A 26,562-nucleotide genomic window follows, 5' to 3' on the forward strand; every position below is an offset into this window, starting at 1 on the left:
AATGCCTATTAGTTTCAAGTTTCGCAAGCAAAACAGGTAGCAGGTATTGCAGTGCTCCACAGTATTACACATGCAATTCAAGTCACATTTTCCACGTAACATATACAGAAAGGGATACTCAGCAGCCACATCATAAACAAGTAGCTATCACAAGTAGTTAGAGTTGGATATTAGGAAGAACTTGTTCTCAGAGCAGTGAGGCACTGGCACAGGCTGTCCAGGGAGGTGGTGGGGTCACCATCCCTGCAAGTGTTTAAGTAAAGGGCAGATGCTGTACTGAAGAACATGGCTTCGTAGGCAATACTGATGGCAGATGGGCAGCTGGACTAGATGGTCTCAGAAGTCTTTTCCAACCTGAATGATTCTATGATTTTAAGATATAAAAGTGTTTTTATTGAATATTGCTATTTTCAAAAGGAATATTCTTATGAAAGAATGATGCTGATGGAGTTACTGAATAACCTTACAGATTTAGGAATCTAAGTAAATATACTTATATGTGTGCTGGACCTTAAGATCTGCAACACAATGAAAGATTCAGGTTTTGATTTTTAGATTTTCTTGCTCCAGAACAGAAAGAAGTTGTAGCATGATTTATAACATGAAGCCCTTTCATTGCTTTAAAGAAATCTTTTCAGTATTATGCCATCCATGACAACCTTGAAATACAGATTCTCCTGTACTGGAAACAGTCCAGAAGATTCCTACCCAAGAATCTAGGAACCTAGGAATTTATTCTAGCTAGGGTTACAGTAGCTGCTGAGGGGACAGATCAACCCAGATTAGCATAAACATTAAAAAAGAGCTGGCACTACAGACATCAGAAGTCACAGAAATTCTGCTAAAGATCACAGGCTAACAGATGACTTACAATACAGATGACTGACAACACAGTTAGTCTTAAATTAATCAGAACAGGAGGAACAGCCCTGAGCAAGGTGCTAACTTACCGTGTTGAATCTTTCCAGGAAACTGTCATCTCCCAACAAGACGTAGGCTTTTAATAAATATTCATAATATGAATCTATTCCCGCTCCAACTCCACTATCTAGAAACAGCAGAAAATGAAAAGTTGGTTTGACTTTAAGTAGCTACATGAGTACTTTCACATAACTTCATTTTGATTTTAAAGACACTTTCCGTAAAAGGAAAAGCTGTCTGTAGCTAGAATTAAGGGGTGGATGGATGCAGATATACAATACTGTACGCCTACACTAAAGACTTTGCAATACCAATACACAAAATAACACAGACATGCATTTAAGCTGGCTGTGCTTTTCTCTTATAAAAAGATTTCTACTGATTGCCATATACAACCACAGTCCTATTTGTATTTTCACTGTTTGCTTATAGCAGGATCTCTGAAGGTGCATCTCAAGGCATTCCTACCTCAGCACTAAAGTGAATCAGTGAACAGCCCTGAAACAAAGGAAACTAGGTTCTCAACCAAGGTACACTTCAGAGGAAAGTCAGGCCTCAGTTTAGCAGGTTTCTCTTGCTCCCAGACTGTGTAACTCCAAGTGCCCATCCCATTAACATTTTAAAACAGTCTATGTAAACACAGAGGGGGAAAAACAGCCAACATTTTTTCCTTGCCCCGAACCACCTGCTCTCACCAAGCCTGGACTCAGAATAGCACGCACCTTTGCGGACCCAGTCTCCTGTGTGAATATTAATTGTAACGCCCACCAAATTGCTGCTGCGCTGCCTCTTTTCCCAAATGAAGTCAAGTGCTTTCCGCGCGTATTCCTGCAACAACAGAACACTCATTAAAGGCAACTACAGAAGAACACAGAGAAAGACTGTTATTGTCTACTGAAATTAAGATGCTTCAATTTAAGATGAACTATTAAGATGTTTCATGTCTCACAAAAATACAAAACTCAGTACAACGCTACATATACTTAAGTAGCAGCATGATCAGTCCGTGTTTGATATAAGTAGTTACACCAGGCCCATACTGAAAGATCACAGACCTGGATTTCAAAGAGCCTGCTTTCTTTAGAATAAAGCAAACCCACCACCCATAACCTTACAAAAGTCATTTAGCTTTCTGCTGACATCAACCCCCTGGTTAGGTGTCGTACAATTTAATTGGGACTGTACTAATCGAGGCACTTCTAAAAATACACTCTAATGTACAGCACAAAACCACAATACTGATGGTTTTATGACTTCTGCTCTTCATTAAAAGGGACATATTGTTGTTTTACTATTTTAATCTTTCCTGCTTTGTGACAAAGAAATCAGGACAAATATTGTTAAGACAAAGTTTAACCTGAAATTTCAAAACAGAGTTTTCTTACCATACTAAAAACCTCATTATTACCTGCAGTGACTGCTTAGTATTCTTGGACTCACTGAATCTCTAAAGAGACTATAATTTAACCTGAGCAAGAGGTGTTTACTCACTACCAAACAGTAAATCTCAACAAAATGGCAAACATTTAAAATGAGTGAGCATATTATCTAGACAGGTACCAAGACACAGTTCAAAGAAGGGCAGTGCACAAATGCCTGCAGAATGCTGATTACTAGCAAGACGTGTAGCAAAAATATCACAAGAGTAATTAATTTGCCCTTTTTAAGTTGCATTTTCAGATACAAATATCTCATGGACCTTCAAGAAAAGGGTCACTTTTCCTGTTGCTTGCCCTGACCCTTCTATCTCAAAACTATGTAAATAGCATCCTTTAGCTAGAGTCTTCAGGTTGTTTGTTGTTTAATTCTGTATTATTATAATTACTTTCAAACAAAATCACTTCCTGTAAGCTTTCAAGAAAGTCAAATGAACACTGCCAGAAAAAAGCCCCAAAGCACAAACCTGAATGCATGAAGACCTTTTCTGCAGAACATTTAAGATATGCTTCCATTCCAAATTACAGAAATGTAACAAAACGAATGAATACCTACTCCCCCCCAAAACCAAGAGATCAAAACAAGCAAACCTCAAATATAGATGTTCCTGTGAATCGGCTTAAAGCTGCAAACTCAAGGATCAAGGTACCTGCACAAGCTGTGCAGGTATCAGTCTCTGTTCCTGTTCGTGCTTCTGGATGTCTTACACCAAACTTTAAATTAACCTAGAGAAAAGCAGAGATTGTTACCTTTATTTTTACTAGCTGCAAGACTTTACACCCATTCACATTCCCATCTGTAGAGCAACTAGATCCACACATTTTCCAAGACAAAAAAAGACCACAAGCCCCACCTTCAATTTTGCTTTGCTTCACCACATACTGCCACCTCAAATACACACACAATCATATAGAACAAAGGCAAAAATACTCAAAGATCTGTGGCACGGTTCACTGGACATGTGATTAAAGAATACCATTCTGAGAATCAAGTCCTAGCAATTTATTTACCTGAAAACCCAAACTCAGACCATCAGAAGTGCTCCTGGAATTAAGCTCTGCAAATATCTCAGTACTCCTGGCTGCAGGGAGTACCAGCAGATGGACCTGCTTTTGTACCAGGCGTGTCCAAGAGAGGGCCATCACACCAGAATATTGAGAAACACCAAATATTTTGCATCAGACCTTTTCAGTAGAAAAATGTTGATTCATTGAACCTGAATCTGTCATTCAAAGATTACATACCATGCTTTGTTTGAATATGATGACAGATTCTTTGTTAAGTGAATGTTTTTAATTACAGCTTCCCAGTTACATTTGCCCTCTTAAAAATCAGACGTTGACTATGAAGATAAACCAGTTCTGTGCTCACGTGCTTGCAGGTTAGTCTTTCACTGCCTGAGAGATACGTGCCAAAACAAAAGTTACTCTCAGCTACTTGCTGGTGGCTACAGGAGCAAGAAATCAGCAGACAGCAACGACATGATACTTCTACGTTTCTTATTTACACACAACAGTGTATATTAGAACTGTCAGAGCTGGAAGCCTGGGGGTTCAAAGCACCTAAAGCTGTTTTGTTTTTTTTTTTTCCTGTATCCTTAAAACGCATGCAAGAGATTGTAGAAATTGAGATTAAAACCAAACAACAACGATTTTGCTTATGGAAGTATTTCTGAACTGCAGAATGCACTCAACTTACTCTTGGGTAAGGGAGACCACTAGTGGTGTTAAAAGCAGGTAAAAGCTTGTAGCCCAGCTCCTTGGCCATGTGCAGAAGTTCGCCGTTGTACCACTGCATGTATTCACCTTTGTCTTTCAGCATAATTGCCACTGAATGCCCACCAAGGAGACCACTAAACACAAGAGAAAACATCCACAGTTCAGTAGGTACATCCACCTAAACAGCAGTGCGGCAGTTTCTGTGATGTAGATGACTATATAAATAACTGGGCTATGATCACAATTTTCAGGAAGGCTGAGCAGATGCAACTACCATCAAGAAGAGCTGTCAGTATTTTGGGAGCAATTCTTATTGTTTAGGACTCTCCCAAGCTACAGATGAATCACCGATTCACTTACAGTTGTTCAGGACAGCTAGCACCTCTCACTGCACATAGCTTAGATCTAACCTACTTTGATCAGGAAGTTGGATTGGAGACCTCCACAGGTCCCTTCCAGCCTGAAATAGCTTCCTACCCTAAGTACTGAAATAGCATTGAAATGCTCTATTAAACCAAGTATTGAGCAGTGCCATCTTTACGACTGTTTCCATTACAACAAAAGGCTGCTCCTTCAGCACACATTGGTTCTTTTTAATCAAAGAAGCTGCGCCTGCAGCAGTCAGACGGGGTCAGCTTGATTCAGTACCACTGCATTGATTCCTGCCTAGCATTTTAAAACCTTCCTTAGGGCAGGTGTTGAATTATGTTAACTGACAAAGGAACAACTATTCTAAACAAAGTGACATAGCATAGAGGAACGCCTTAAGGACATTTAACTAAAAATAAGAGTTGTAAAGAATTCTGAAAATGGGAAAGTTACTCACCCAAGGACTCTTATGTTGGTTTCAAAGACAGATACAACTATGTCATTATCTAAATTAACATCCTTTATTACTTTTTTTACAGCCTCTTCAAACTCTTTGGTTTTATTTAACACCTGGAATACAAACATAACCAAGTGTTTAGGTTCCAACATGGCTTTACGCAGTCATACAGCGCGGAAGAACAAGAGCAACAGTTTAATAAGGAAAGCATTTCAGATGCCTTACACTGGTACTCTGGTTATACTCTGATACAGTATGAACACACATTACAACTATTGCTTTTCTTAGGAGACAGAAGAAAGCAAATGAAAGCATTATGCAAAGAATAAGGTCACTAAGAACATACCTTAACTATTACCCAGGTGTTTGTGTATTCCTTCCCCTACCCCACAGCATAACTGCAGTGCACCAGGGTGCACCAACAGTGAAAGCAGAGACTGGGCTGCTCCACTGCTTCCAGTTAACAGAAGCCTCCTATCTAAGCCACATCCTAAGCTCAGTGAATTGTCCTCTCAGCCTTCTCCTTCTGCCTGAAGAACAGCTCCAGCATTTCCTACAGGTTTGCTTTCACACTGACTTTTTTAATCCATCTTTAAGAACTTTTGTGACTTATCCAATTCATTACCATAAGTGCCTTTAAATCCAACAAGTATTAATCCTGCCCTAAGACAAGAAAATAATAAAACCCAATAATCCAAGAGTAACAGACTCTGCATTTTCAACATTTGTGATTCAGGGACAGCCAAAGGTCATCTCACAGCAGATCATGAGGAGAGAAGAGCTGTCGGAAGAGGAGCATTACATGACTCACACACCAAGTAAGTGCAGTCAGGATTTTCAGAGCTTTAGATCTGTTTGCTGGGAGATGTGAATGGCCAAAAATGATCCTTAATTTCCAAAATCTATTTTATGACTACAGGATATGTCAAAAAGGGACTGAAGTCTAACAGAAAGTACTACATTGACAATTGGCATCTTTTAGGAAGAGGCTGTGGCAACACTTCCTGCCACATGTGCCCAGGGTGCACTTCTTAAATATGCATTTACATCCCTGCAAATTCATCCACAAAATGTGTACATGCAATTTAAGAAAACAAACAAACAAGAAAACCACCTCAGTAGGTAGTAGAGGTGTTCACCTCTTAGTAAGAATGTTACTTTAAGCTATAACTGATAACAAACCTTGCTTATGCTTTTGTTAAGACAGAGCCCAAGAAAAGACAAAGCATCAGTGAAATACGGAGAAAGTGTTCTAATATTCTTGCAATGAATTCCAGCTATCACCATCACAACATTTGGAACTTCCACAGCAGTGGCCACTTCCAACAGATGGCTAAAGATCACAGGTGATGAAGGTGTATATACCTTTTCTTTTTTAAACAAAACAGATCTAAAGTCAAGTCTAAATACCAGAAGACAGTATTTCTGTTTTACCCAAGTTTACCAACAAATCAAACCTACCACAAGAGTGTCCAAGGTATCAATCAAGGTCAGGGAGAACCTATGAAATAACATGTAAAATGGATTTATTATAAACGTGTGCATTTAAAAATTAGGTCATTAAATAGCAATTTTCAGAAGCAACAACATAGAAGTGAGGATTATAAAGATTCCTTTATTTACTGCAAAGCTTTCAAAGCTTCTGCAAACACTTGGATTTCTTTTCTCCAATAAAATCTATTGAAAAGAGACCCATCATTGTTCAACGGCTTTTTCAACCTCTTCCCCTTACCTTTCCTTTTTAAAATGCAGAATGTTGACTTATTAAATAATAGAAAGACTTATTTAGAAAGATCAGAAAGTCATTCCAAATTCATTTGCTCCTATCAGAAATTGTTCCATATATCTATTTCAGGAAAAACGACCATTTGCTGCACACTCAGTGTTCCACTCAGTAGTGAAAGAATAAAGAAAATGTTTTTTTGTTCTGTAACTTTGCATGGGATATAGGGCTTTTAAGAGACACGTGGTGCCCAACTGCAGTAGGATGCACTGCTTGCAAAAGGAGTACTGCAACAAGGCTTCTCCTAATCCCGCATTCTTCTCTGGGCCTGTTTAGTGCACACAAAGTTGGGTGGATGTTTGGCTAAACACAATGAAGTTATTCTTAAGTTAACAGACAGATAGGACTCAACGAAAAAAAATTATAGAATATGAACCAACTGTCCCATCCCGTGATTTTCCTTTGCAAAACTGCACCGTGATCACAAAGAACAGTGTAGAACACAACTGATGAGCCAGCTAGCAAGAAAAAGTATTATAAAAGAAATCCAATGACTAAAAATACAGGTGATTATTAGGACCATAAAGCAGTATGTATGCAGAAATATAAGCGTTTGAACCATTCACTGCAACTACAGTACTGAAAGGCATTTTCACTCAAATAACAGCAAGCTACTATGTAAATAAAGGTCATTAAAAAGAATGGCCAGATTAAAAATCCAAGTTTTCAACAATTCTTTCTCATCAGTCCTCTCTCTCAATACCTCCAAGGTCGATCCATGCAGCTTTAAAGATATCAAGACTAAATAAGAATCTATAGACTAAGTTTTCTATGTAATCAAAAATAACCAAAGTGACACAATAGCATACAATGCATTACCTTAAAGCACTTTGGCTTTGATTAATGCTATTCTGATGAAGGACACCAATAAAACTATCATCTGCTGCTTCTTGTTTTTAAGTATTTGTTTTAGGAACATAAACTGTCCGCATTCAGACAACACTTGTGGAAAAAAATAATCTATTAGAAACACTTAGAGAAATTCAATTTTGGCTCTGATTGCTCCATTTAGCTTGGAGAACTTAAAATCTACATTTTGTTGTCTAAAGGATCAGTACTTTATACTACAATTTATCCTAAGAGAAAAACTATGAAGAATTTCCATATCTGAAACAACGGTTTACACTCAGGCAAGGGCCTGAGGCTACCATGCATGTGATGAACATTTGACTAATTATGTTTTCTGAGAGCCTTCTACTAGAGAAAGCATTTTAAGTATCACTTATAAGGCCAGCATAACGGATAGCAGCTTACTGTTCCATGCAGCTGATAATTAACCCTTATAATCCCTATTTAGTAGTTACATGGTGAGGTTGTGGGTTGACTTTATTATCTTGAAAGTCCTTTACAACCTGAGCGATTCTGTGATACATTCACTAGCACTATAGATGGGAGCTTAGACAGCTCTGCTACAGAAAACACCTGCAGAATATACATATATTTTAATTATCTATGCATCTTAATCAGCAGTCAATTCTTTTCCTGATTAAGGTACAAATCCACATCAGTTAAAACTGTGGGAGAAATGGAAAAGCCATTTCTGCCCAACTGGAAGAAGTTACACAACTGTTTTTTTTTTGTTTGTTTGTTTGTTTTTCCCCAGTAGCTTTTTTTCCCCTTCATAGGAGAACTTTTGAGACAAATTACTGATCTGCACGTCCCCACAGAATCTTTGTCAACAAATAATTGTCTGGGCATATCAACGGAACAGACAAGTGTTACAGGCTGCAAGCTGTATGTAGGTTCCTAGAAGTTTAGATGTGACAGTAAGTGTTTCAAACACTGACTTTCCCAGGGCATCATCCACGTCCCCACGACTTGGCTCCTGACCCCGCACCCGTCCACGACAAGTTAAAGGCATGAGTTCATCAGCTGGATAGGCATGATCCTGCAGAAAAAAAAAAGGGAAGATAGTTTGAACTGTTACAGCCATTCCAGTAAATCTTCAGAGCTTGCTAAAAGGAAGCCCAGTTCTGTTGTACTTCATTAGAAAACAAGAAATTGCAGAGCTGAACAGAGCAACAGGACGTCTCTCTCCAACCTCCCAAAGAAGTCTGGAACAACCAACAGCACAGCCAAAAAAGACCCCCAAGACCCACAACTCACCACTAATTTGAATTAACAACTGTGTTTTCGGAAACAAGGTACATACAAAACTTATTACATTTCTTAGGCAGAAATTATCTTGAAGATGAGCTGAAGACCTGGTACTAATGCAGGCTTTGTCAAGGAATCACTATTTCATAGACAAATCAGAGGGAATTAGACCTCAAAGTCACTTTGGGAACTTTTCCAGGTGAACATTAGTGACTCAGGGTCACAATCAGTAGCAGATAAGAGAACTCACTTGGGAGGTGAAACAGTACGTTGTTAAATCACTGCACAAAGCAGAACAAAAGGTAACATTCAGAAAAAGCTTCATAAGACCAATCTCATTAAAAGCTTCATCCAGTTTAAGAGCAGGGCACTGCTACAGATGTGTAGGAAATGGAATGGCTACTCCCGTTCTTTTAGAAAAGCACCCTACAGAGCAGGCAGCAGTGTAACATGACTTCCTGCCACAAAGGCAGAAGTAACAGCAGGGCACAATTCCCTAAGCCAAACGCACTGCACAAACCCCTGTTCCTACCTTGAGCCACCGTAAGCCTTGTAGGTTTAAGCTGCCACCAAAGTACAATATCACATGAAGTACATGCAAATATGAAATTCAGTGTGCAGCAGGAGAGGTTTACTGAAAAACTGCAGGAGGGGCCAGTAACATTCAGAAAGATGAATCTTAAACAGACCTAATTAAAAAAAAGCACATACACAAGCAATTGATTCTCCATTAGAAGTCCTACACTAGCAATGGAGCCCACTTGATGCCATCAGGAAATTGGCACTGCGCTATTTTACAGACTGAGTAACTAACATGATAGGTTAAAAAAGTTACATCATTGCAGCTGAAACTGCAAGTAAACATATTCTAAATCTATCCAAATATACAGTTAAAAAAAGAGTCTATGTTGAAACATAAATAGAAAGGCAAAGGAAAAGCAGTCCTCCATAAATAAGCAGCTCTTACAGCAACTTCTTTGAAATTGACGGTTTGTTTCCCCATCTACCATCCGGGTATTTGGGTCTCTGCACAACTCTTTGTTCTCCACAAGCACAACTACAAAAGCCAGAATCTAGATCATGTTAACACAGCTCAGATGTTTCTGAATATCCGTGCAAAGTGTTCAGAAAAACAGACTAAAGAAAGACACAGCAAAAGTGAAGTTAAAACTAAGATCACTGGCTTAAGTTATGGAGAAAAAATGGTGATAATAAAAGGAGAAAATAGGTTTCTGCTCTACATCATGAGGAACCAGAAGTGTGTGGGAAAATAGTAGTTCACGTAGACTATCTAGAACAGGAAAAGGCTGTCATATCAAGTGATCCCCAGCTTTTAACTTGTCCCCTTCAAGTAACCTCAAAGGGAGGAGACTGACATGAAATACAAAGTATGGCACATATGTTTCAATAAGCATGCTGCAGGGAATTACCGTACAAACACAGCTCCATGGATACTCTGAAGCGCAGCACAATCTGATAGGAGAGACGATCACGTTTCCTAAATCAGGACTGTGCATTCAGTGCAGCATGGTACTCAGGTAAAGAAAAAAGACACAGTGCTCCTGGTGCTGCACCTACAACATGGAGTTATCCCCATGCACACAAACATGAATTTTCAGTCTTCCAGCAAACTCAATTCAAAATAGAAACAGAAAAGCAAAGCTTTTCAGCTGGTTGTTTCAGAAACAGCTGCAAAAATAGACTATTTCCTTGCTGTAAGAATCAAGTCCGGCACCCTAATCTTCTCTTCAGCTTTGAACAAACAAGCCACACTTCTGTTTGTTCAGCGCTCCAGCCCACATGGCAAGCAAATATCCTTTTGGCTTCAGAGTTTCCAGGATGGCTGAAGTCATTCCCCTCCTTAATGAGAACTTTTCTTGCTTCAGATGTCGCAAGACATGTACCAGCTCCCAGCTTATCACAGCCGACAGGAGGAGCACAGCACCCTACTACAGCCGTACACATTTTTGTCCAATTTGGCCAAGTACCTAACAGCTTTTCCTTCAGAATGTGATTAGAAAATCAAGCCAAGTGACTCGAACAGACCCAGGTAACTAGCTACAAATCAACAAAGCCTGACACTAACTGAACTGCTAAGGTGCCCAAAAGCAAGAGTTCATGTTAAGAAGGGAACTGCAACTAATGAAAATACGCTTGCTTGGCTTTCTACACATTAATTCTATGCCACTCATAATGTATATACACTTTTGATTGACAAGCTTTTAAGCTTCCCCAGGTTTTAAAGAGTAAAGTCATGATACAGAACCTGGGACACGTGGCACAATACTGACACGTCTGCCCTGCAACAGGTGCAACTGAAAAGAGAGGTTTCTGCCACAGCCACAAAGAACACAAGGATTGCTTTGCTGACCTCAGTAAGAACACGTATTTTATATGAGCCACATGTACACCTTCTCCTCACTAATGTATTACCTCAAAGCACGTTTAAAAATAATTCACTTGAGAAAGTCAGTGCACCAAGTAATTCCTCACTCCTGAACACATCTAACCTAAGCTAACCTATTTCAAAGTTGATTAGATTGCAAACTGGCTCTGCATACTGAGAGCATGAAGACACCTGCTCAGAAAATCACAAGCCACATGAGAAGAAACCAAAGCAAGAGAGGCTTGCTGTCATATGACAGTCACATCCTCAGAAGAGGAGAGAATGCACAGATTCGAAATCCTCTTTTTTCCTGCTCTGTTCTACAAAGCGTACTTGTTTGTACAAGAACTACCGAAGTGCATCTCACACACTTTCCTTTAGACAAAGTATTTGATTTAGTTTGTACCCACAAAATAAACAGGAACCACCCATACTCTCCAGGATCAGATGACTACAGAGTTCCCAGCTACCAGTCTGAAATCCACCATAACTCTTCTGATCTTTCTCTCCCTGAGTAAGATCTGTTCAGCTCCTTCTGAAGGGTATACAGATGCTCTTCTTTATCTTTGCTTTCCCCAATACCCTCCTGATGTTTCTGTACAACATCATGTACTGAAGGTGGCTTTCTTCCCCAGGTCGGCCATAACAATTAAAAAAAATAAGAAGCAAACAGGTACTTTCCTTACCATATAATTGCTATATGCGTGGTCAAACATTTCCAGCACTTGGTTTCTAAAAAACAAAGAAAAAAAAAAAGCATTAGTGGTCTGCCCCACAGTGTCCTTTAACATGCCACCTGAGAACAGCAAGACGCAAAACATTTTGCATCTGAGTTTCAGCTGCAGCTATTTTAGCAGTGCACTCTATTCAAGTAAATGCAATATGGCAAAATAGTTTCTCCCAATCTGGCTACTGTTCAAGCTTTTCTTCACCAAACCTGAAATTAAGTATTTCACATGAGGACTCTCCTTCAGCCCCGTCCTTCCTCTTAAGAAGCTGTAGGTGCCACCACATGTGAAAACTGGAGATGAGACACATTCCTGGCTCAGCAACAGCCAGCACAGAGTTACGCTCTTCTCGTAATCACCCACACTAAAACCAACTGACACAGCAGAAATTCCCGTCCATGATTCAGATAAGTTACGAGGTACTTCCTTGTGTTAGGAGCCTTGGCAAGCATATGGTAAGGAAGATCCTTGTAGACACATTTATTTCACATGTTAGAAAAGCAGTCAACGTGAGAAACACTGCTATACAAAGCAGTGGTGTTTCTGAGAGACAGCACTGCTTCCAACTGTACCTGTTTGACAAAGGAGCCCTGCAAGGCAAAAGGGCATGCTGATTTCAAAGCTAACACCTACATCATTCACAACCTCTGCTGATAAGACCAAACACAAAAGAGACAGGAATTATGATCTAAATTACTGATTTAGCTCAATGAGCTGAAGCTGAGCCATAATTTCCACTCTCCCAGTGCATTAAACCACTGGAAGAACGGATGGAACTCCAGTTCCCAGAGCTTCAGGGGCCACATCTCACTGGAACCTGCTGCTGCAGCCTGAGTCTAGGGCTCAGCACACAACACTGCTCTGTGATTCAGCGCCCAGAAAGCTGTTCACAACTTCTGTCTACGTGCAATTTAAATTTATGGGATGTTTGCTGAAAGCATCACTGTCATGATCATGTCATTAAGCAGATACACAGAGAGCCTGCTAGGATTCGTAACTGACACAATACACAAAGAGCAGTGGGAGATCACTTGCACACACCAGAGGCATCAGAAGTACTGAATTCAAGCTGCGAACACGAAAGTCTTAAACCGAACAGCAAAGTTTAAGCTCATTATGCATGAGAAAAAAAACATGCACCACAATTCACTGTGAGCACACTGAGAACCAGTGCTGCAAAACCTCACCAACTGCAAACGTGACCACAGTTGCACAGCAGCTTATATCTAATGATTAATAACTCAAAGGCAGCACGGCGCTCCTCCCTCCTCCAGCATATATAGCATCACTGCTCTGCAGCTGATGCAAGGGGTGAAGCTGCCCCAGCAACACATGGCAATCATGGTGTGCAGTTCATCTAAGGTCTGTCATAGCAATGCTGCTCCACGCAGTGCAATACACTGCCAGCTGTACTGCAGTCTTCATCCTTCAACTAACACCCACACCAAAAGTGAACCAGTTTCTTAGAGGCAAACAAATAGGATCTATGATTCTAACTCAGAACATCAAAGTTCTGGGGAAGAGACAGTCCTCCCCAAATCACTGTACCTCCTTGACTAAAAGATTCGCATGTGATCTCGCTGTTTTAAGTATATAAATGTGAAAAAGCACTTCTAGCTGTGGTTTTGTGATCTGGGCTCTGGCTGAGCACATTCTGGGCCTCCTGCACAGACTTGTATTGTGACTGCACTCAGCACAGGCTGAGGGTGGTGGGCACAGTCCTGAGCTGGGACACCACTCTCAGCCATAGGACTGGGGTTGGGTGGTGCTGTGGGGGCTGGGGTTGGGCTCGAAGATCCCTGTGGGTCCCTTCCAGTTCACCACATGCTATGAAATGTAAAGGCTCACTGCCATTCACCCTGAAGACCGACACCGGGCAGGACCACACGTACACGCTCGCCTCTTCACCTCCACGACATCGGCCACTCACGCACTCCGCACGTACAGCCGCACTCAGCCCGCGGGCTCACAGTCACCTTTGACCGCCTCACCCAGAAGCGCACCCACCCGCCGGCGCGGCCGGGCTCGGGGACACGGCCGCCACAGGAGGCAGCGCCCGGGGACGCGAGAGCCGTGCCCGGCGAGAAGCCCGGCCCGCGCCGCGCTGAGGGGACGCCGCCGCCGCCGCCCGCTCCCGGCCCCGCCGCCCCGCTCCGGCCCGGCCGCGCTCACCCCAGCCGCCGCTTCTCCTCCTTGCTCATGGCCCCGGCGCCCGGGGCGGCCGCCAGCACGGAGGAGGCGGAGAGGAGGCCAAGGGCCAGGAGCTTCCACGGTCTCCTCCAGCGGGGCCCCCGCTCCCCGCCGCCGCCCCGGCAGCCCGCAGCTCCGCTCATGGCCGCCCGCCTGCCCGCCGCTAGGCCCGGCTCCGGCTCCGGCCGCGGCCCATTCCGCCCGCTGCCCGCCCCTCGTGGCGCGGCGGCCGCGGCTCCCGGCGCAGACGCGCAGGCGGAAGGGCCCGGCCCGGCCCAGCGCTTTCCTTTAGCGTAGCCAGGGAAACCGCCTCGAGCCGCCGCTTCCGGGTCCCGCCGCACGCGCCGCCCCGCTCAGCCAATCGGAGCCGCCGGACTGGAGGGCGCAGCGGAGCACGTGACCGCGAAGGCACACCGGGCGCAGCGGGGCGACGTGGACAAAAGGAGGGGCGGACATGGGCAGTGCGGGGCGCATGCGCGGCCGTCAGGACTTCAATTCCCGGTGTGCATCGGGCGCGCCTGGCCGCCCCCATGCAGAGGACTGGCTGCCGCGGTGCGTGCCGGGAGATGCAGTTCGCCGCCATGAGGCGGCCGCCGCGCTCTGCTCTCTTCCGCCCCCTTTCGCTTTTCCGCCTCTCTCATTTACTTATTTATTTGCCTAGTTGTCTATTTATTTATTTATTTGTCTGGTTGCCTATTTATTTATTTATTTTCCCCCTCAGAAAGGATCACGGGTGTGATGTGCGGCCCGCAGGGCGGGTTATCGCCTGGAATCCTCTCGCTTAAGAAAGCAGCACGTGGTACCAAGGGATCCCACACGAAACAACACCCTCCTTGCAGTGGAAGGGAAGAGCGTGCTTTATTGTTTGAATAAGTGTCTGATCGAGTTACAAGCACCACGCGTCATGTTCTGCAGCCTGCCTGGTGTGGCCAGGACCCCCTCAAGCACCCACAGTCCCACTGTGCCCACAGCAGGCCCAGCACCACCCTTCTTTGAAGTGCTTCTCCCATGTGAGAGCAAAAAGCTGTAAAAATTACTGAGTTGTGTTTGTTTCTCTTGTCAGTGGCCTGGTGTAACTGTGTGGCCTGTGGGTTGTGTTCCTGCCACCTCTGCCCTCACAACGTGCTCCTTCTTTATCCCGAGGCCTCACCAGAACACATAAGAAAACACACACAAAAGACACGAGAGCCCCTCACCACGTTGAACTTCACTTAATGTTTAGTACCAAGGACATAACTACAGAGCTGTTACAAAATGAAAAACAAGGAAGCCCACGGTGCAGTAACTAATGATCTGTTAAAAGAAAAAAAAAAAAAGAGCTGGTAGTGGTCTGCAAGTGAGTAATTTTGCACCAAGTATCTGGAGGAAATAATACTGCAAAGGACTTTTGCAGGGACAGGATCTGTGACGCTGATGTTGGCACACCGCAGTATGGCTCCTGGAAGGAACAGGAGTTGTGCTTATTTTACAGTGGTGACACTCCACTCGGTTCATCTACTCAGCACACTTAGGCAGTAATGTCTGCCTGCTCCTCTAGTGTCCATTCTCAGTTAGTATTATAGCAGATTTTGATAGCATTATATAATAGACTTTTTACAGCTTGTTAAAGTTAAGTGCCAGCAAGTATGATGAGCTTTGGCAGTTTGCTATTTATTCCCATGTCCTCATGGGTGCAAATTTTACTTACTGTGTTTCCTTACTGATCTTGCTGTCCTGTCCTGGCTTGTACTGATTCAGAAAGAGTCAGAAACCTCAAGCTAAACTTTTAAGGTGCCCTAACCTGACCTCTGACCTCTAAAGCCTATTTTGTTAAACTGCTGTTTTCATTTCCAAGGTTTTTTTTTTTGTGCATGCTCTTCAAATTGTGTGTGCAAATAATGCTTACAAGCAGCTTTGTGCACAGGTCACAATTTGATGTGGATGACAATACGCTGGCTACAAGAGCAACAGTTCTCATTTTAATCACTGCTTTCAAAACGTGATTCTGCCCTCCAAAATCTAAGCAAAAGTGAATAATCTTTAGCTGATTTTTGCTTCAGTTCATGTCTGTATTAGAAATTATACACAATGATCATGATATTTCACAAACATTGCAATTTAAGATGTTGTGTATGCATCCAAAAAGGCCTACAGAACCAGGTAACTCTAAGTCAGTATCAGTGTAAATGGCGGGACTCCCAATATTCTCTATCAGATATCAGTGAGTATATTTTATGGTGGGAAGTAAAATAAAAAGATGCTGCCTAATGGTTATAGTTACTGTAAACATCCTCATCTTTCCCTTCCATGAAATAAAATAAAATAAAATAGCCATAAAGTGCTCTGGAAGGCTAAATAACCCAGAAGTGCAGAGTGGGACTGAGAAACCTGCTCCCATATTTCCCCCATTTTAAATATAGCAATAAGAAAAAAAGTTAGAACACTTGCTTGTCTTTAATACCTGTCAAAACTTCAAAATAATTAAGTGATCAGCTGGCAGCCTCTGCACAGGGTCTATCTTTTGAGCAGCCTACTAAATTAACTATCTGGTCCTGCTTGACTACTAAAAGTTTTATTTATTTCCCATATACTGCATGCAAATACTGAATAGTAACTTATGTACCAACCACCTAAGAATTGTAACAGTACTGTCAAATCCATGCATTTAAAAGCCATGAGCTACTCCTCTGCTAAAACACTTAAGTATTACGTTGTTAAAATAACTTTCTAGTCGGGGATGAGTTGCTTTGGAAGTATTCAGTGGCCATATTTTCAAACTTCTCTATAATCATAAAAGGCAGCAAATTTGAAGTGAAAGATGAGGTTTCCCAACAGTGATACGGTTTTAAACAGAGGGCTATAACTGAAAAGAAACCTATCACCCATCACTCAGGAAGGGATCTGTGACAAAACTGCAAGAGCTGGTAATACCACAGTGCAGCCCATTCCCTCTAGCTCAGATTCAAGTATGTATTCACAATTAAAGAGGGATTACTGGAGCAAATAAATCCTAGAGGGCTGGGCTGAAAAATGCTTCTTACTCTTCAGGGCTTTGCTGTACAGAACTATCTTCCCTGTTTTCTTGTGTGAAAACGTTATTTACTTCTGAGCTTTTTATTTCCACGTGTGAAGAAGATGACTCATCTTCTGGCTTCCCTTTGCTCTCATCAGGCTCAGCACCTGCTGTGACCTGTACAGCACTCGCCTCGCCTGGCTCTGCCACCGACAGAAACGGCGCATCTACCAGTCCTGTTCTTGGCTCTTCTGTATTCAGAATGGGCACTTGTGTTGCATCTGGATTTTCAGCAGGCTTATGAGAAAAGCACTCAGTCCCTACCTCCACCAGGCCAGCATGACTGTTCCCTGCTCCTCCTTCCTCCCCACTTAATCTTTTGTCCTCAGATGCATGTTCAGTGTGTTCTTCTGGATGCAATCTATCACTGTCACAGCCTCCTGCATCTGTGTACCACATGCTTTGCTTGATCTCAACTTCTGACTTTACCTCTTGAGGTGTATCTGAGATTTCCACCAGCCATTCTGCCTGTGCCACACTGCGGCCCACCTTGGACACATTCCCTACACTGGTACCATCTGTCCCACAGCTAGATGAAAACCCCTCCTTGAACTCCATGCATTCTGCTGCATCTTTATTCACCACTGTCTGGCTCACTTGAACTTCTACCACAGCTGTTTTGCTTATCTCATTGTTCCATTCATCCTCTTGCAACTTTATGATCTCAGCTTCACACATCTCTTCAACCTTCTCAGGTGGAGTATCAGCTGGTAATTCAACTGTTACCATCAGCAAGTTCCTTATCTCATTCACATCATCCAGAGGTTCACAGTTCTTTACTTCTGACTTACTTTCTTTCTCGGGATTATCCCCAGATGCTCCTTTCCCTGTGTGTTCATCCTGGGAAGCAACACTAATCTCAGTGCTTGCTCCTTGGTCCTTGCTTTTTTCTTTACTATCCTTTTCAAATCCAGTTCCTACTTCATTTTCACTTTGTGACAGTTCTTCTGTAACCCCTTTTTCTATCTCAATTTTCATTTCAGCACTTCCTAAAATCTCTGTTTCTGCTGTTTTATTAGGTGGGGAAGTCAGCTCTATCTCAACATCTTCCTGCACTTTGCTTTCTTTTCCAGAAGTCACCTTCTCCTCCACTGATCCTTCATGTACCTTAAGTTCTTTTTCAGGACTGACATCTCTCAATGTATTTTCAGTCCCAGAAGCTACTTCTTCCTCCACAGCTTCTTCTCGTGTCGTAAGCTTTTTCTCAGTGTCCCCTACAGAGTCTGCTTTCACCATGCTTTCATTCTCCAAGGGAGTATTTCCCTCTGCAAATTCTTGCTTCGTAGGGGTAGTGGAAAGGGACTCCCATTTTTCACTGATATCTGTAATCACCACTTCTTCACTTTTGCTTGCCTGACTACCATCCATATTAACAGAAATGACCACCTCTTTGTCTGATGGCTTTCTATCCTCATGATCTTTATCCCACAAAATCTTTTCAGTCACAATGAGTGTCTCCTCACTTTGGGTTTCAGTATCTGATGCTTCCATTCTGGTGGTAGAAGGCTTCTTAGCAGGAGTGGTTTGTGCTGACCCTGAAGGGGTCTTCAGGTCAGTTAAACTGGACACGCTTTCACAGGGCAGGTTCAAGTTATCTTCAAAGAGGTTATGCTTCTTTAGAACGGCGGCTTCTTTTATCACTAAATAGAACAGAAAGATGAAACTGGTTGAAAAGACTGACAGAGGCACACTGAAGAAGGTACATCATTTCCCTGAGTTTCAAATGTCATACATTTTGATATTACAGACAACAGCAGTTTTCCTTTTCAATTTATTTTCAATTTGCATCTCTTTTTTTTAGGGGAGGAGAGAAAGAATTTTTCTGTTTTGACTAACAGAACTTCAATATTGACCTAAGTTTGGCATTGCTATAATGCAAAACTACTACAGGACCTGTGGTGCAAAAAGGTAATGTTTAAATGCAGAAGTAGTTACACTGAATACATGAAATAAAGAGTACTCATTACATTAAACATTAGACTGATATTTTGGAATAGGAGTGCCACAAAGGGGCAGTGGACAATGCAGAAGCTTGTCTTTTATCTAGCATGTAGATAGGCACACCATTCCAGAGAAAGAGAAATATTTCATGTATTTTTTATATGCCATAGCATGGCTTCATTTTCATACATACAGGCAAAGAGGTCTGCAGGGAATGCTACACTGGTGACAGTGATGTGCTGGAAACAGCATCTGGTAGTACATTTCATTCGGGGAAATTCATTTCCACTGCCATTAGATGTCACCAGGTCTTTGCAAATAAAAGCATGATTTCACTCCTTGGCCTGGGGAATCAAGGCAAAGTGAAGCTGGCATAATCACACTTTGTTAGAAATATGGTTGTGCCATGCTGTAATTTTGAGTTTCCCAAGCTTAGTAATGCTGCTACATGGATTCAGATTTTAGGGCTTGCCACACATTTGGTGACCTGAATCCAAGCACTGTAGAACTGCAATCCCCAGTCTTTGGAAAGCGGAGACGTGGCTCTGAAACTGCCAGGTTAGGGCACAGGGCAGCCCTGAAGCAATAGCTAATCGCCAACCTCTGGCCAGAAGGTTATCATTGTCACGCAAGAGCATTCTCACCTTTCAGGGTTTCTTCAAGCAGTATCTGATATAAAATCTCTTCATACACGTTCTCTACTTGGATCACGCTGGTGTAATCCGCGAAAATGAACTGCTCGTATTTCTGCAGCTCCTGTGCGGGCACACAAGAAAGGAACAGAAGCACAAAAATGCAACTACTTGAGAGATTCTGAGTGTCTTACTTCAACAGGGCATGTGCATCTAGCACATCTTGCAATGCTTCTTCTCAACTATGAGCAAATGAAGTATGTATTTTCACAATTAACTGTGCACTTATCAAACACTGCAGATCATTGTCATTGTCATCAGATCACTGAGAATGACAGATCACTGTCATCATTGTCATCTTCACTAGAATAAACAGTTCTGAAAGAAACAGCTAGTGAAGAAGTGCCTCACTGTTTGTCCAAAGAAGCAAATCCACAGAGAGCATGGGAGATACAGGGTTTGGTTTTGCTTTTTTTAGCAGGTGTGCACCATACTGAGCTTAGTGTTTTAGATGTAATAGGCTATATCTAGGCAATAATTGAGTCATGATCCCTAGGAAGCAGCTTGGTTGTCTATAAAAAGAAAATGAAGTGAGCCCTGCCCACTAGAGGTGCCTACAGCCTAACATCTGGTCGTTTCCTAGCACAAGAGCAAGAGCTGGCTGGACCTGTCAGCTGTCCTACACCTGCTTTTGAAGCTGGCTGCTCACTGCTGCAGAAGCATGAACTCAGAAGGCTTGTGGGAAGTTTGCACCACTGCTGCCTCCTCTGTCCTGTACGGCAACGACACTAGATGGGATTCCACTCTCTCTGTATTCAAGGGGATGAAATGCTTTTGCTTCCTTGCTTGCTCCTCTGCATAGACATGTCTTGCTGACACTGCAAAGAGTTAATACTATTGTTCTGGGGATAGGAAAGAAGGTAGAACAATACACAGATGAGAGTGAATAGATTTCTGAAAGTCCTAATGATCTGTACTCAAGGATTCACAAACATAACTTGGTTTAACTCCTGTTGTTCTTTCCTAAACTGAAACAAGCTAGAGAAGTCATCAAGAACAACACAGTGTGGGTGAGAGCTCACAGGCTCAGGGAACTGATCAACATCACAGAAACAAAAGGGCAGGGAGGCAGAGATGGCTAAGGGTGGTCATCTTCCATGTGCTACAATGAGCACACAAGAAGAGATGCATGATCTGCAAGAAGGGTAAAGGCTATTTAATTTAAGCCCAGGTGAACAGTATTCCAGCAGGCACACTGATACCATCTCCATGGAACTCAGGCAGCTGTTTGCAGGGTACTAACTAACCTACCAGCAGGATTAGGGGCAACAGAGATAGCCTCTGTAGATTTGTTTCCTGACTGCTGACACAACTACTTCAATTTAGAATCACTGAACATCAGTCCACAGACTGTCTGTGGGGTGCTTTTGTCACCCTAACAGGCATTTGGTTTTGAAGGAGGTGCTGAGCAGAGGCTGTATGTGGTCACAGCGATGCCTCACATGCTGAATACAGGGACAAGTTCATAACCTAACCCTGCAACTGTCAGATAGTGAGAAGCATCTAGGTTGAGGGGACACCAGCTCTTTAGGGAACAAATGAAATGGGGACAGGCAAAGGTCTGCAGCTATATTTGAGAAAGCGAGCTGTAAATGCAGTTTCCTTCTATGCTGAAATCACTCCACATCTCCTACCCTGCTGCTATAGTCATAACCTTGTAAATGCTGCTTGCCACAACCTGGCAAATCTAAATGCCATTTATCCAAATGGGCAACTCCTTGAGAGGAGACAGCTTTACACAGTTTACGATTTACAGCCAAGGTGTTAATCTTTCCCAGCCTCTTACTACTTTCTTGGTTTTTTTTAAATAACAGAGCAGAAATGTAACCTACTGGTTTGCATGTTGAAGCCAACGTCTTCTGCATTGTGGGCAAAGTAATCTGCACCAGTGCTTCTTGAAATATCTTCTTCCGGACAGTGCTGCTGTCATAATCATATTGCTGTTAGAAACAGACAAAAAGAGAAACAAGCCCAATCGTGTTGGATGTTATTCGTTACTCACAGGAGGAACTGGATCTTGTAACTGCTGACTGGCAAATCCCAAAGGATACCAATGGGCACATTCAGGGGTTTCGATTCCCATGTACGTTACTGCAGCTTGTGGAAAAATTCTCCAAGATCAGGGAAATTCTGGAATCTTTTCCCTGCATTTTTTCCACCTGCTTGCTCTATCCGGGTATTCTGTCACTATGGATAATGAATTCTAGGAGCAGGCTAATACAAAATCTAATTTAAACGATTTGCTCAGACCCACAGCTGATTTAATTGTAATTAAAAGCACTGCCTATGTAGATAGTCTTACAACTGTCTGCTCAGAACTAAGTTTTACCCCCCAGAATGAGCAGCTTTGCTAAAAGCCACCAAATCAGTATATCCCACCAGATGGTAAAAGGTATCTTCTTTAAAACACTCAGACAAACTCATTTAAAGGCACAGCCCAAGGTCTTACTGCACAGAAGCTGTAACATTTACCTTCAGCACTCTCTGCTTGACTTTTTCAAGGGTTGTTGTGACTTTCACTGGGTCTGCCTGGCAACTCGGAGAGAACAACTGCTCAAAAGTATAAACTGCGTTTTCCATCAGCTAAGAATAATGATAATAAAAAAGATCTGTTAAAGGCCAGTAACATAAAATTTACACACACGTGAAGAAACCTGATAAATGTAACCATTAACTTCAATTGCACTTCTGAGAGGGTGAAAGAGAAAAAAATAATGTGCTTAGGATCCATAAATATCGTCAAGCTCTTCAAATGATTGTAGAAGGGAAAGAAAAGCCTTGTCTAGTTTAGATTGCAACACCCTGCTTTGGAATTGGAAAATAAAAAGAAGAATTTCTTACACTGCTGCAAGAGCATAAGAAAATGAAACAGCCTCAGCTTCTATTCTGAACTTAAAAGCTGGGTCAATACCAGCGAGCATGCTCAACTGTTATTTCAGCAAACTTACTCAGAGCAGATTCAGTTATTTTGTCCAAAAATGTGCTGCTGCTGGTACTCTGTTTCAGTAGTCTAAAGGCTAACATGTACAGAAATGTTACACTATATAAAGGAAATTAAACCCTAGCATCTTTAATCTGATATAATAGCTTTCTTGCATAGATTTAATCTCAAGTCACCATCCAAACTGATGGCGACAAAGACAAGAAGTAGAATCCAGCGCCTATAAATAAAGGCCGCAGACAAAATTTACTATCCTTATAAGAAGATTCCCATTGACTGCTATCAGATCCTATTGGTCTCAATAATTAATAATGTAGATAATTCTTTTTTAAAAGGTATTAATTAGTAGCTTTCCTTATAAATGAACAAATATCTCAGGTAGAGCAATAATTTCTTACAAGTTCTGTTGGGCTGGTATTTGTCACAGTGATCCAGAGATTCATAATAAGTATTAAAACCTGTACTACAAGAAGATGTTTCAGAAAAACAATTCTGCAAGTGGCAATTATACTTAAAGACCCTTAGCTTCTTCTTAGTGTTTCCACTCAATTTTACTGGGGAGGACAGGGACACCCATAGGGGTCCATCAGCACTGTTGGGTCTTGCTTCTCATTGCACACGGACATACCAGCTGAATTATATCACATACAGAAGACGTTTTGTAGTTTATAAATGAGTATGTACATGCTTAGGGATAAGACACTTAATTCCTCCTAGACCATTAACATTTTCATGCATGTAGGTAAGTGGTAACTAATGCTGAAAGGTGATTTTTTTAACTGACTCTGCAGATGATGTGGAATTGGACCACACAGACTGTATTTCTACACAGAAATGGAGAAGATGAAAGTTTGTTTCATCTGTGCGTGCATCAGAAGGCAGCACAGTAAAATCGAGCACTGCAAGTCTTCCCATGCAATAAAGACACAAACAATGTAAAGTTGGAAGCTGATTCCCAGAAGAATGACTCACTTCTTATTTGCATTTTTATTTGAAGCAAATAATAAACTGGCAAAGTCACTAAAGCTGCTTTATTCACACTAAGTGCTTCGCTCCTAAATTCCCTAAATTTGACCACTAGAGGATGCCAAGCTCCCAAGCCTGTAGCTGTGCACTAAAGAACAATCCTCCACCCAAGTTAGAGTTAAGCCAAATGCTTGTTTTATATTAAAGCTACATGAGAAACATCTGACCTTACTTGTTAATAAAATAAGCACCCATGGACACAGAGTGAAACTAGTTACTATTTTTATGAGAAAAATAATAGCCTCTTAAAGAGAGAAAGGCAGTAACAGCATTATCAGAATAACTTCTGCTTTCATTTAACTTTTTTATTGTGAATTTTCACTCATGTTCCCTTCAGAAAACAACAACAACAATAAAAAACTAACCAAACGGTAACTTGATTTGTATGGGATGTACTTTCTGTCTAGTTCTTTGTCTTTATTTATGGTCTTCACTTACTCAAAGACATTTTGTTTGAGCAGCATTTTGGAATCATAGAATCATAGAATCACCAAGGTTGGAAAAGACCCACAGGATCACCCAGTCCAACCATCCACCCATTACCAATAGTTCTCACTAAACCATGTCCCTCAACACAACGTCCAAACGTTCCTTGAACACCTCCAGGGTCAGTAACTCCACCACCTCCCTGGGCAACCCATTCCAGTGCCTGAATCATTCTCTTAAGAGGCTCAGATTAATTAGAATTTTAATTCTAATGAATTCTTTGGCAGCTGACCATTGCTGTACTTGGAAGAATTGTTTTTGGGAAAATCTTATCCCAGCACTGTGTTAAAAACTTGTTTTCCTTGTCCACAATTTCCACTTCACATAATGAGACCAGCTCCATTTCACAAGATGACCAACTAGATTACTTAGTTTCTCGACTATGGATTAAAATCACAGGATTCAACAAATTCAACATATTTAGGACCCTTCCTTAAAAAATCAACCCTGAGGAATAGAGATCAGTCACCCCCATCAGCATGTACACAACTTTCCAGGGTGCAGAGACACTGAGAATTCAGAATGTCAAGGTTCACAGGAAGAGATGATCCATCCAAACTTGTTGTGTCTTACTTTAAGACTCGCACACACACACGATCTTACTAACATAAGCATGAAAATGAGCTTCTAGCTGTGATTTTCTTAGGTTTTGTTATCTGCACTTTGACTGATGTATATTCTGAGCCTCTTGCACAGCTCTTTATGAAGATTACTTTGAAGCAGCTTACAAGGACAAATCTAACCTGTTCTCTCAGGAGGAAGAACTGGTTTTTACAGTACCTCCTGCATGAAGTTCTGTGTCTTCTGAACCACAAAGTCGATGTGATACACCTTGAAGCGACTCTTGAGGTCATGAAGGAGCTCCTGGAGGAGATTCACTTTCAGATAGCTGGGCTCCATCTTCACGGAATTGAATGGTAGGCTCATAAGCTGATCCACATCCTGCATTCCAGTGGAGGAAGAACGGTGTTTTTAAAAAAGCAACGTGAAGTCAATTTTTAACAGACAATGTAAGATTTTCTAGACCACAAAACCAAGCAGTAATGTACTACCACCTGCAGAAGCAACTTCTGCTGTTAGTCAAGTTCTAGATAGGAAATCCTTGTGCTAATGTGAAGGGCTCCAGTTGTATTTTTGTCTTACCTCCTTTAGCTTTGTGATATCATTTGTCTTCTGGAAGTTCTGGATGATCTCATTAACTTCTTTATCAAAAAGGGAGCGAACTTCAGTGAACCCAGAACTCACAGGACCCATGAGCTCCTCCAAAATGGATGTGAGGAAGGGCTGGATATTTTCTGCGCAGCACTTCTGGGCAGGCTCAGAAACAGTGGCTGGAGTGCAAGGCAATACATACAACAGACACAACTTAAGCCACTAAGATACACAGTGAAAAGAGTAATCTGAACTGATCTGCTCCACAATGGATTAAATGCCTCTGTATTTTTCCACGGAGTTATACTTCTTTGGTGACGACAACGGTGATGAGAGTTAAGGATTTTCTGAGTGACAATGAAACATCTTATGCCCCACCAAACCCAAGCAGCAGGTTGGAGGCACTGTGAGAGCAGAAGAAAGGGAAGCTCCAAGTACTGATTAATGCTTGGAGGTTTGCACAAAGCATGGCCATGCTGCCTCTGTAAGGATTTAACTGACCTTGGTACTCTGCAGTTCACTGAAGGCATCCTAGACTGCTATGTGCAAGCACCAACATAACATCCTGAGTTTTATTAAAGCAGCTCTGAAATTATCAGCTATTTACTAACTTAAGCAACATCAACTGATGCCTGTCTACTTTTTGCACTCCTTTTTATACTCACAGCAAATTATACATTTTTTTCACATTACTTTAAAATCATGTTAAGAAGCCCTTTGGTTTAAGCGTGCTTCAGCAGCTGATGAAACTGTCACTAAAGGATTGCTCCCCGACATGTTTGTTCCCCTACTGACCTTTGATTTTTCCAGCTAAGAAGTTCTTGGAGTTCAGAATCTGATCCATGTCTGAGCGAATGGTGCCCTCAAGAGTTTTTGCAAAATCTCTGCACTCTTCTTTCAAGGTACTCAATCCTTCTGCAACCTGCTGCTGGACTAAGCCATAAGCCTCTTCTACAAACTAAACGCAAACAAGTAAGTGAAGATCAGAATTGGAACATACAGACAATTAGTATGAGAACTGACTACTCTGGAAATACCCATACTTACACCAAACCAGGCCCGCTTCCTGTCATTCCTCTTTCCTTTCATTTTAGGCAGGATCATTGTCTGAAGGTTGGGAAGGAGCTCCTCCATCACAAGGTTGCTCAAGATCTACATTAAGAGATTAAAATGACATGTTCATGCA

The 26,562-nt window shown here is 42.0% G+C and overlaps 2 protein-coding genes across 4 annotated transcripts in view; both read right to left on the reverse strand.

The window, feature by feature from the left end:
• Window positions 1–14,394, reverse strand: part of EDEM3 (ER degradation enhancing alpha-mannosidase like protein 3) — a 29,475-nt gene extending 15,081 nt beyond the window's left edge. For both annotated transcript variants that reach the window (XM_422293.8, XM_015290548.4), the window contains exons 1-9: window positions 14,069–14,394; window positions 11,855–11,900; window positions 8,473–8,573; window positions 6,364–6,403; window positions 4,903–5,015; window positions 4,057–4,210; window positions 2,949–3,083; window positions 1,644–1,749; window positions 951–1,048 (exon numbers count right to left, since the gene is read on the reverse strand). In XM_422293.8, the coding sequence (XP_422293.5) occupies window positions 951–1,048; window positions 1,644–1,749; window positions 2,949–3,083; window positions 4,057–4,210; window positions 4,903–5,015; window positions 6,364–6,403; window positions 8,473–8,573; window positions 11,855–11,900; window positions 14,069–14,229 (954 nt within the window). In that variant the 5' untranslated portion in view covers window positions 14,230–14,394. The remainder of the gene's footprint in view (window positions 1–950; window positions 1,049–1,643; window positions 1,750–2,948; window positions 3,084–4,056; window positions 4,211–4,902; window positions 5,016–6,363; window positions 6,404–8,472; window positions 8,574–11,854; window positions 11,901–14,068) is intronic.
• A 525-nt stretch (window positions 14,395–14,919) lies between these two features.
• FAM129A (family with sequence similarity 129 member A) overlaps window positions 14,920–26,562 on the reverse strand; it is a 60,266-nt gene continuing 48,623 nt past the window's right edge. The window contains exons 7-14 of one of the 2 annotated variants that reach the window (NM_001012596.3): window positions 26,424–26,528; window positions 26,172–26,334; window positions 25,368–25,555; window positions 25,005–25,166; window positions 22,244–22,354; window positions 21,604–21,711; window positions 19,724–19,835; window positions 14,920–18,778 (exon numbers count right to left, since the gene is read on the reverse strand). In NM_001012596.3, coding sequence (NP_001012614.3) covers window positions 17,103–18,778; window positions 19,724–19,835; window positions 21,604–21,711; window positions 22,244–22,354; window positions 25,005–25,166; window positions 25,368–25,555; window positions 26,172–26,334; window positions 26,424–26,528 — 2,625 coding nt within the window. In that variant the 3' untranslated portion in view covers window positions 14,920–17,102. The remainder of the gene's footprint in view (window positions 18,779–19,723; window positions 19,836–21,603; window positions 21,712–22,243; window positions 22,355–25,004; window positions 25,167–25,367; window positions 25,556–26,171; window positions 26,335–26,423; window positions 26,529–26,562) is intronic. The other variant, XM_015290308.4, reaches the window with a different exon arrangement.

This window comes from Gallus gallus, chromosome 8 (genome assembly GCF_016699485.2).
Source record: "Gallus gallus isolate bGalGal1 chromosome 8, bGalGal1.mat.broiler.GRCg7b, whole genome shotgun sequence".
NCBI classification, from domain to species: domain Eukaryota; kingdom Metazoa; phylum Chordata; class Aves; order Galliformes; family Phasianidae; genus Gallus; species Gallus gallus.